Raw genomic sequence first — 11,852 nt, 5'->3', positions numbered from 1 at the left:
GTGATTATAGAGCATAGACGTTGGCGAAGATTGTATTTCCTATAACACCAATCCAACAACCAATAACAATTAGGAAAAAAAAAAAAAAAAAAAAAAAAAAAAAATGAGATTTGATTACTTCCAATTTCTGAAAGCACCGTGTATCCTAAATTGATATCAATCCACCCGATTTACTGTTTGAATCTACCCCTTCAGAATTATGGTTAGTTGAGTCCCAACATCCTTCAATTTTGACACTAGTGTAATCCATGATTTGTGTTTCCTGTAATCCTATAGAGTTTGTTTTGTGTGCAACCTTCAATCTATCCAATCAACTATACATTTATACCTTTGAAATGGAGATACGTATTTGACCTACGAACATCATAGTTGCAAGCTCTCTTTGGATTTGTATTTTTTATATGATTTTCTAACACATAGATAAATTTTGTATAAAGAACCGTTTTGAATTAAAATATTCTATAATTCTGAAAATAGTAAATGTTAATATTCACTTTCATATTCCACGATCCATCACAAGGGAAAGACCAAAGGCCAATTGCCCTTTTCCTTTAAATGACTTCTATAATACATAACATCAATAAAAACCATAGGTTATTCAATTTCGCTAAAGAAAAATAAAAAACACGACATCTTAAGAACCAATCTTTTCGATCCTCGGTACATGAACGGGGAACTCATGTATCTCATCAATCCACGGACTTTTCTCCTTTTTCGGATCGATAGACCTCAACGCCTTCCAAACCGCACTATTACACTTAAAACCCGAACCAAAAGCAATTTGCCACGATCTGTCTCCCTTCTTTATCCGACCCTTAGCTTCTGAATACGCCAATTCATACCACAATGAGCTACTCGAAGTATTACCAAATCTATAAAGTGTCATTCTAGAAGGTTCCATATGCCATTCCGATAATTCAAGATTCTTTTCCAACTCATCCAACACTGCTCTTCCTCCCGCGTGGATACAAAAATGCTCAAATGCAAGCTTGAAATCCGGGATATATGGTTTAATTTTCAATTTAAACACTTTTCTTGCGACCAATGTGACAAAAAACAAGAGTTGTTCCGACATGGGGAGCACTAGTGGCCCGAGGGTGGTGATATTTGTTTTTAGGGCTTCACCGGCTACTGCCATTAGATCTTTTGAAAGAGCAACACCTATGTTTTTCTCGTTGTCCTCTTCTTGGAAAACACAACTATAACATTTGTCGTCTGCGCCCTTGTGGGTCCGGACTGTGTGGATTAGTTGGTACTTTGACCGGCGACGATCAGATGACCGATTAGATAACAAAATTGCAGCACCGCCCATTCGGAATAGACAATTTGACACGAGCATAGATCGATTGTTCCCAAAGTACCAATTTAGTGTTATATTTTCCATGCTAACCACCAAAGCATAGGAATTAGGTTGTACCTATTTTCAACAAAGCAAATGGATTAAATTAAATTAAATTTTGTTTTCAAATAATCAACAATTATGATCAAACAAATGTTGTAAAAAATGGGTTGGTATTATTTGGAATAATTATTGTTATGATACCTTTATTGTTCTAGTTTAGGATGTTAAAGAAAGTATAGAAAAGTAGCCATATTAAGGCCAGCTTGTCCATGATCTAGATCTATACTTCCTGAAAAAGGGGAATTCTCATTTGGACTATTAGTCACATGGTGGGTATTTCCCATGGTGGGCCCCATGCCATATAAGCAAGTATAAAGCAAAAAAAAGGTCCAGAATTCTACCCCACATGTGACAAAAAAAGTAATGACATCACCCCATGAAAATATGCTTTCTTCTTCAAAATATACGTAGCAATATAAAAAAAATAAAGTGTCTTTTTTAGTATAAAATTGTTTTGACGATTCTCTAACTGTATCAAGTAAAATACATATTAATAATTACAAAACTAAATAATTATAAATGAAGATGATCCAATTTCAAAACTTAATCTAACCATGAAATTTTGTATCCAAGTTAATTTTATAATTATTGATTAGATGTATATAAAAACTCACACATAAAAATGAAAAGTTATCGCTAAATATTAAATATCGAAGGACTAATTTTCAAGATGGGTTTATCTTCACCTTTAATTGGCTAAAGTTTAGGTTCAAATTTTGAAATTTAGATTGGTCGGTTTGACTTGAGCTAAGTCGTTTCTTTTTGCTCGGTTTGATTAAATTCTTATTAAATAGTTGTTAATAAAATTCTTATTAAGTAGTCCTTACTAAGTTATCATATGATTAAAATTCCTATTAAATAATCCTTTACTATGAAATGGAAAGGACTACACAATAAGTTATCGTATGATAAAAATTCTTATAAAATAGTCCTTACAATAAAAATAAAAAGTCATTACTAAATAAAATAAAGAAGGATTACACATAGACCGTATATCCATTAAAACTTAAAAAAAAAATAAAAACTATGAAGATGCTCTTAAAACCACAACTTGTAAATTATTCGGTAATTCTTACATACATTTTTCTTTTGAAAATTTTATCAAATTAAACCCCATTAGAGGTTAACTAAAATGAAAATCGAATCAATTTTTAAAAACTTCAAAGAAGGATTCGTTAAAACCGATGTAACTATGAAAGAATCGATTCCTTTGGAATTTATGAAGTTTCCAAAAAATCATGAAACATAAAATCTTTTAAATTAACTTGTATCTCCGGATTTACAGCTATGAGATCCAATAAAATATAATTCATATCATAGTGTACTTTTTAGTTTTATATGTTTCACGTTGCTAGCACTACTTGCATAGATACAAAATAGTACGATCATCGTCTTCATTTTTTGAAAATAATAAAGATTCAAAAAAATAAAGAAAAAAAAGTATAATCACTTTGTAAAAGTTATCCCACAAGAATAAAATTAATAAGAAAAAGAAAACGAAAAATACCTGTAAAAGCTGTTTAGCAAGATCAATGGAGATCAATCCAGCACTACAACCCATCCCACCGAGATTATAGCTCAAAACATTCCCTCTGAGCTTGTAATGATTCACAACCATGGAACTAAGCGAAGGTGTTGGACAAAACAAGCTACAATTCACAATAAGTATACCAATATCCTTCGCCTTAACACCAGTTTTCGCCAACAACTCATCAATGGCGCCGAACATCACCATCTCCGCCTCCTTTCGAGCTTCCGACATGCACGGATTCGGCGGAACCTGCAACACCGCTTCAGGGAAATACGTCTTCTGACCTAATCCAGATCGTTCGAGAATCTTCTTCTGAAACGCTAAATTCTCTTCGCTGAATGTTCCGGCGAGAACTGAATGATTCATGAATGTTTCACGAGAAACGATGTGAGATTCGTCGGGTTTGTAGCAGGCGAAATCGAGTAAGTAAACCTTCTTAGGGCGGCTCATGAAGTAGAGTGTGGCTAGGAAGACGATTAGAGTTGAGCATATGATAACAGAGAGTAGATTGAATCGAAGTTGTTGCCATAGATGGAATAGATCTTGTGATGTGAGTGTTGATAGATGAACAGAGACGACTGCAAGGACTGGGATTAGTAACAGGTACATGAAATGTGTGATCAGGTAATGGTAACCTAATTTGACGTATTTGAGTTTGACAGATAAGAGGAAGTTTGGAAGAGATGCTCTCTCCGAAGGTGAATCCGCCATTGTTGACCAGGAAATTGAAGAGAAACCCAGATGAATTAGAGGAAATTGAAGAACACCTAGAAAGGAGAAGAAATGTGGGTTGGAGGAGAAGTGATGAATTGAGGGGGGTTTTAAGGGGATGAAGATGCAACTACCCCCAAACGAACTTTTAATGGTTACCCGCTATCGCATTCATTACGCCAGCGATTAATCGGAGAGCAGGCGGGCAGGGGATTTGATACATGTAATATTCAAGGTTGCAAAATGGACGGCTTATAGAGCTATAAAACCGACTCCAATTTAAACGGATAATTTTTAATTTATGTATCAAAAGTAAGACGTAATATTGTTGATTTTTCTAAAAAAAAAAATCTAAATATATTACTTTTATTTAAAAGTGAATAAAAGTTCGGAGAATATAGATCGAAAAAATGGTTTTTTTTTTTTCCAGATTTTACCATAAAATAGTAAAAAAAATTAAAAAAAAAGTTAAAAAAGTATTAAAATAGCCATAATTTTCGCATGTGGTCAATCTCCGAAAATATAGAATTTTGCATTCGGCTGTACTTTATTTACAAAGTTTGAACATTCATAAAATTTTTATAATAACTTTGATCTGATTTTTTTCATTGTATTTTTTTTATAACGAGGGTTTTTATGGACATATTACACATCAAAAATTGAATGTGGGGAAGTCATGTTTATTTACTTCACAATAAATTAATCGGTGAAAATTATGAAAAAAACCCTAACTTTGATTATTCATAAATTTTGTATACAAACTTTGTTGAGGTTTTTTTTTCATTATGTTAGCAATGACTTTTCGTTGATATATTACATTCTCAATTTGGATGTCAAGAAGTTATATTTTTTTATTTCCAAAATATGGTATTCGGTGAAACTTTAAAAAAAAGCACATCATGGCTCTTTCATACAAACTTTATAACAATCATTATACCATTTTGGTTCTCCTAATAACAAGAGTGTCCTAAAAAAGTCTTAAAAAAATTCATAAAAAAACATTTTCGTTTTTATATACAAACTTCATAACAATCATCAATTTAGGTTGTCCCAACCAAAATGGATGTCAAGAAGTTATATTTTTTATTTCCAAAATATGGTATTCGGTGAAACTTTAAAAAAAACACATCATAGCTCTTTCATACAAACTTTATAACAATCATTATACCATTTTGGTTCTCCTAATAACAAGAGTGTCCTAAAAAAGTCTTAAAAAAATTCATAAAAAAACATTTTCGTTTTTATATACAAACTTCATAACAATCATCAATTTAGGTTGTCCCAATCAAAAGTGTGACATACAGTAATCTAGGGCAAAAAACTTTTTCGCAGTCAACCTAGATTTTGATAGGTGTTAACCGGTTGAAATCTAAACACTAACATTTTCTCAGGACACCTATATTTTTTTTGCAAATGATTGTTTGCAAAAATTGTGGTTAATTTCGTAATTTTGTGTGGCTATTTTATGGTAAAAGATTTTAAAAAATAGTTATTAGTCATTTTCTCTTATAAATAAACAATAAAATATTATATATGTCATACTTAAGGTGTCAATATAATATATATACTTGTAAATAACTTTCAAAGTTTTATATTTTCTCAAAATCTTCTTTTTTAATGTTTTCTAAATTTCTATAATTATTTTAAATCAATATTTTTTTTTTATCAAAATAGCATAATACAATTGTTATAAATCAAAAAAGTTCATTGTCTAAACACGTACATGATAGAAATCACTAATGATTATCAAATTGGATATTACTTTGTGAACAAAAATCGCAAGAGATGAAATTACTAGTGATTTAAATCGTTGTTGAGTTAGGTATTTTGGATCAAATAATGATAAGAGCTTCTACATTGCAGCTTGCAAAACTAGTTTGCAATGCCACATCACAAGAATTAAATGCCACATGTATCTTTATTTTTCACAGTTTGCAAGACTTGCAAATGTAATTCTATTATTATTTTAATCAAATGCCATGACCCACTAATTTTTCTTTCCAAAAGTTCTAAATGATGATGATGAGGTGGCATCATTTGCAAGATCATATCATTGCACCCGATGTGGATGCTCTAATGGTGGAGTGGCCTTCCACATGTGTGTTGATTGTGTGTCCAAGCCTTTTCTTGGTGATATGTTTGAAGGAAGGGTATTATGATCAATTTATTTTTATCACTAAAATGATTTTTTATAATAAATAATGATTATAAGCAAAATGTTTAAAAAAATGAATTTAATAACTATAATATTGTAGAAGCCCATATACAGTATATATAATTTAGATAGAGAAAATATAATATTTAATTGTTTTTTAAAGATATATATGAATTTCTCATAAAAAATACAAATATTAAAAAATAGAATTTATTAAAAAATAAATAACCAATAAACATTATATTAACGTACAAAAACAGTATATTAATGTAGAATCTATTAAAACCATTTCATAATTTCAATATACATGAAACTCTCATTTATTGAAACAAGTGTTATATTAAATTTATGATTTATGATTTTAAAGTCTCAAACGATTTTAATTCATACGAAAAGAGAATATCTTCATTAATTATTTTGATATCAAAAAACATAATTTCTTATACACATTTTATTAAAATATTGCTCATTATAAACTATATAAATCCATATATTTTATGTTTCAATAACAGAGATTAATTTTAAAGAAACATTACTAATATAAGGGGGTGTTTGGATAGGAAAAAAAATAGTTTGTTTATTGCTTATTGTTTAATCCCACCGTAATAAGCAAATTTAAGTCTTTTTGATAGGAGTCTTTAAAAATTAACTTATTGCGGTAGAAATAAGTCAAACAAACTGATTTTAATAAATAAGGGGGGAATACTTATTGTTTATTGTTTATTGTTTATTGGTCAGTTTACTCATATAAGCTAGTTTATTTGCCAAACACTTAAAATGTTTATTGTTTATTGCTTATTTCTACCACAATAAGCTAATCCAAACACATTTTAAACAAATGTTTATTTTCACCGTGATAAATAAATAAGTAATAAGCTAATAAACTAAAAACTATTTATCCAAACACCCCATAAGAGTTTTGTCATTAAAGTCTATTGGATAAGGTACTTAATTATATAAAGAACTAGATGAATACTTAAGTTGTACAGAGTAAAATTAGTTAAAAGTTTACAAATGCATTTTTGAAAATACTTATATTATTGAAATTAACTATAAAATAATAATTATTTATATAGATTATTATATAAAGTTATAAGTATTTTGAATCATATTATAACATTTGTTAATATTATTTTTAACGTTATAATTAATTAAGTTAGAATTTTTTTTTTTTTTTTGAATTTTTTTGTTTGGTAACATGATGCAATTTATAAATTTATGTTAGTCTTAACTAAACTAATATTATTGTCTTATTTAAAAAAGATTATAAATATTATTAAAAGAAAAAACATCATAAATGGTCCTTGTGGTTTCCCAAAATCTGAAGTATAGTACGCGTGGTTTAGAAACGTTATAGATGGTCCCTATGTTTTCAAAACTTTTGACGATTGGTCCTTATTGCTAACTCCGTTAAGTTTTATCCGTTAACTGAAGGGCATTTTCGTCATTTCACACCACAGAGATCATTTATGATCTTTTCAGTTATTTTTAAAAAAAAAAAAAGAAAAAACTAAATATAATTATTTTATATATAATCTCTCTCTCTCTCTCTCTCTCTCTCTCTCTCTCTCTCTCTCTCTCTCTCTCTCCAGTAATCCATGTCAAATAAATAGGTACATAGTGAAGAAACGAAGATCCGAAATACCCACCAAATCGAACAAGTTGTTAAACATGAACAGCCTCTGGAAAACCTCATGGCCTCAAAACTCCTCCATGATTGATTGACTCTACACCATTCTCTCTAAAAAAAACAAGTATTCTTCTCTATCACTCTATATGTGAGTCTCATACACCACATACACAAAGAAATCAAATCCCTCTTTATCTTTTCTTCTCAAAATTGCACAAAAGTCTCCCCCTTTTTTCTTCAATCATCGGTCAGAAAATTAGAAACAAGGGTAAAAAGGAGGTTGCACTCTCCCCTCTCTCTTACACAGGTGACATTTTTATTGATTTTTTTGGTTTGGGTTAAAAAAATGAATAGGGATTATGTTTTATGGTTTGATGAGGATCTTACAATGGAGAAAGAAGGGTGGTGTTACGATTGTCTTCTGGCGGTTCAAAATCATCATGGAAATCGGAAAAAATACAAATCCATGGAAAATCGCGTTAAGGATAGTCAGCACCATGTTTATATTTGGGTAACTTACCTGGACCAGGTTGCTTCAAAACAATAGCCCCACCCCTTCGATTGAAAGTCATCACCCAAATATGAGGGAAATTAACAGTCATAGTCAGCATTACTCCTCAAATTAGGGTTAGGAAACCAACGAGGTCAAGGGTGAAAGAGGTTCGATTAGAACTTAGAGGAAAGAAAAGTGGGTGAATATGACATTCACCGTAAATATCAATGAGAATGCTATTGTAAGCATGTACATCTACAGAGCATCCTCTCACAAGCATTTCATCGAACATCTTCTGTGCTTCACTTGCTTCTCCAATGTAGCCCCAACCTGGAACCAGAATACTGCAGGTTTTTACTATGGGAATCCCAAACCAATGGAAACTGTTTGCTCCTACCTAAAATATCAATGAGAATATGATAACTATCTTTACCATGTACAAAACCAGGCAAGTTTTTAGCCCAAAGGAAGAACCTGTGAGCAGAAACACCAAGATTGTTGCAACGTTTGAGTACTTGTTCGACCAAGTCGGTGGTTATCGCATCGGCAAAGGGAGTGAGGGCTGAAATGATGTCGTGACGGGGGCTCCGATAGTCACTGAGGATGCGAGATAGGTCGTTGACGAGTTCTGTTGAAGAAGAGGAAATGGTAGGTGAGGCTGAAGAGAGAAGAAACTGAGATGATGATGGTGAACAAATTTTGGTGGTATGCGGATGATAGAGGCAGCTTTGTCAATGAAACCCTAGGTATACAAGAGAGGGAGGATGAGAAAGATGGGAAAATAAAAGGAAATATGTGAGATTGAGAAATTATAGGAATTACTAAAGTTGTAATTACTGTTATGCCCTTTTGACAATTTGAAAGTTACACTTTAATGTCAGTAGATTAAGAATTTACATAAATGGCCCGATTAGTAATAGCCTTAGATCTAGATATTTAAATGGTATAGATTTGTTCTCGCGTTCTCAACCTTTTAGGGGTTCTCATTTGATCCTACTCCTATATATATATATATATATATATATATATATATATATATATATATATATATATATATATATATATATATATAGAGAGAGAGAGAGAGAGAGAGGTAGGTTCAAATGTTTTTCACATCTATTGTGTGCTAGAATGCACCAATATGAATTTAGTATTAATTATATGTATATTAAATGCTATCCATACTTATAACTCATTTTTATGGAAACTAATTAAATTCGTCATTAATGTCAACAATAATATTCTTTCAGAATAAATTCACATATAGAAGAATAAGAGTGTATTGCAGCAGAATGACAGTGTGTTCTAGTATAATACACTCTCGTTCTTCATATTCCATATAACTTTATTGTAATTTAAGTGATTGAGTCTTGAAACAAAGTACGAACTCATATATAAAAATCTAGATGCAAATTCATTCTGAAAGAATGTTATTGCTGACATTAACGACAGATTTAATTAGTTTCCATAAAAAGAGAATTATAATTATGAATATCATTTAATATACATATAATTATGGAAATAATTTAATATCTATAATTATTTAATTAAATAATTATTTAATTACGAAATTTCTATTGGTACATTCTAGTACACAATAAATATAAAAAACAAAATAACCTAGCCCTATATATATATATATATATATATATATATATATATATATATATATATATATATATATATATATATATATATATATATATATATATATATTCCTCTTGGGATTGTAAAATGGAAGGAATTTCATGTACCCAAATGGGAGGAGTTCTTGAATGGATTAGGTCTTGTTGGAAAGGTTATGTGTTTAGTCCCAGGGGGCGACCTAGTTACTTGTATTGAGCTAGGTTGTATGACTTCCTGCCGGTCTTTGAAGCTATTAACTAATCTCTAGGGCAAGTAGGACTATATATATATATATATATATATATATATATATATATATATATATATATATATATATATATATATATAATAATAATAATAATAATAATAATAATACTTATTGACCGCGAGAAAAGGCTGGAAGAATAAGACGCATATAAGGATGTATAACTTGTTAGACATGTATGATAACTACATTTCAACCAAATTATTATATAAGGTTTCTTATAAAAATAACTTAAATCAAGGTAAATGACAAATGACCATACTTTTCACAACTTCGTGGGCATTTCGAAAAGTTATTTGATTCACTTTAAGCATGTGACGTTATACTTATTCACTATATGTATAAATATATGTATTATTTTTTTTTTTTTTACAAAATCTATACATTTGTCTCAAACAAATGATTGATCTTCATTCAAGGTGGTGAAAGACAACTTACGAACAACTCTTAATTCCGATCAGAAGTATATTTGTACATAAGTATATGTATAAATTATGGGTGTGCAGTACGGCAAGGAGCAGTTTAGAGTTAAAACAAGTTATACATTTTATTTGTGTGTACATGTTGCTTCTATGTAGGCGATTCTTAATTATAACATCTTATTTTCGAAGTACATTGTTGCTACTATGACATTGTAGATTGGAAAAATGGCAAAGTATTATTGCATTTTACTTTCATTTATTTATTATGACATTGTACTTTGTATACTTGGTTCAAAATGAACATATTTTCTTATGAAATTTTGTTGAAAGTGTTTGCTTATTGTCTCGGTTGTGGAGATTCCAGAAAAGCAGACAGATTTCAATTCCAGTATACCAAACTCCGTGAATTAGTATTTAAATTTTAGCGATTAATTGGACCTGAATTCGACAGATTTTGCGAATATGATTTTTGTCGAAATTAAAAATATGATGAAAATATAATAAAGTAATATACCATAATCTGAATTCAAAAACATACTAAAAAAACGTACTAAGGAGCAGTTTACGAGTTCCGTAGCTATCCTTAACGAAGCAGTGCACAGTCCGTTTCAGGAAAATGAGATAAACACTGATTTTTATAATTTTAAAGATGCGTAACTTCTTCATACGACATTCTTTTTCAACGTTCTTTATATCCACATAAATTAGGAGAATGGAATCTATCCAAATTTCTTATCCATAACTCTCAAATATACATAATGCAAAAAAATTATTTTTAACGCCACAAATAAATTAAATTTTTGGTGATTTTCTATTCGATCTTCAACGTTAGATGGTTTGAGCAGTTTGAGATGTTCTAAGAGAAATTATAAATATAATATATTTATTATACATTATAAACGTAAAATTACACACAATTGGTCATTAATACCTAGTGGTTTGCGGTGGTTTGACCACCGAACTCTAACCAATTTTTACCAATTGTTACACCAATGCCCTCCACTAGCTTTGATTATCATTTATTAGGAGGATGCCCTAAGGATTTTATGTAGTCATGTAGAATAGACTGAGTGGTCTTGATCTAGGCTTTCCTGCCTGTTCCTTGTTTGGTTGTGGCTCTAGAGTAGGATCATTTGTCTGGGTGTCTATCTTACCACTGGTTACATATGGTTACACATTCCTTGCAGAGTTAGTCATTTATCGTTGTGTATAGGATGTTGTTATGCTATACTGATATATATATATATATATATATATATATATATATATATATATATATATACCCTGGTGTGATAGGATGCGACAGTAGTGGTATACTGGTTAGAGTAACAGTAGACAGGTTTTCATCTAGTGGAGTGTTGTAGTGACTGTACCTAGTCATGCGAGATAGCCCGAGAACTCCTGATCTAGGATTTCTTGCTTGTTCCTTGTTTGGATGTGACTCTGGAGTAGGATCATCTGTTCGGGTGGCTATCTCACCACTGGTTTGTTATGGTTATGCATTCCATGGAGGTTAGTGTTGGATTAGATGTCTAAGCCCATAAATATAATTGGTATATACTTGAATCGATAGTAGCATAGTCCTTTTGGGTTGCCCTCTAACCTAGCAATTGGACA

The 11,852-nt window shown here is 30.5% G+C and overlaps 1 protein-coding gene across 1 annotated transcript; it reads right to left on the bottom strand.

The window, feature by feature from the left end:
- Nucleotides 1–442: 442 nt before the first annotated feature.
- Nucleotides 443–3,871, bottom strand: LOC145053230 (3-ketoacyl-CoA synthase 11-like). The gene is made up of 2 exons (XM_079001232.1): nt 2,910–3,871; nt 443–1,417 (listed from the first exon to the last, which is right to left on the bottom strand). Exons 1-2 carry the CDS (start codon nt 3,642–3,644, stop codon nt 635–637), a joined length of 1,518 nt encoding a protein of 505 aa, XP_078857358.1. The 5' UTR covers nt 3,645–3,871; the 3' UTR covers nt 443–634.
- Nucleotides 3,872–11,852: the final 7,981 nt, after the last annotated feature.

Source organism: Lactuca serriola, chromosome 5 (genome assembly GCF_051521515.1).
Source record: "Lactuca serriola cultivar US96UC23 chromosome 5, Lser_US96UC23_V15, whole genome shotgun sequence".
In the NCBI taxonomy this organism is placed as follows: Eukaryota; Viridiplantae; Streptophyta; class Magnoliopsida; order Asterales; family Asteraceae; genus Lactuca; species Lactuca serriola.
The sequence above is the reverse complement of the archived record's forward strand: the minus strand, read 5'-3'. Positions and strand labels throughout refer to the sequence as shown.

Coding starts and splice junctions, on each gene's coding strand:
- LOC145053230 (XM_079001232.1), bottom strand. CDS start 3,644: ATGGCGGATTCACCTTCGGAGAGAGCATCTCTTCCAAACTTCCTCTTA. Junction 1,418..2,909: donor TTGCTAAACAGCTTTTACAG/GTATTTTTCGTT, acceptor TGTTGAAAATAG/GTACAACCTAATTCCTATGC.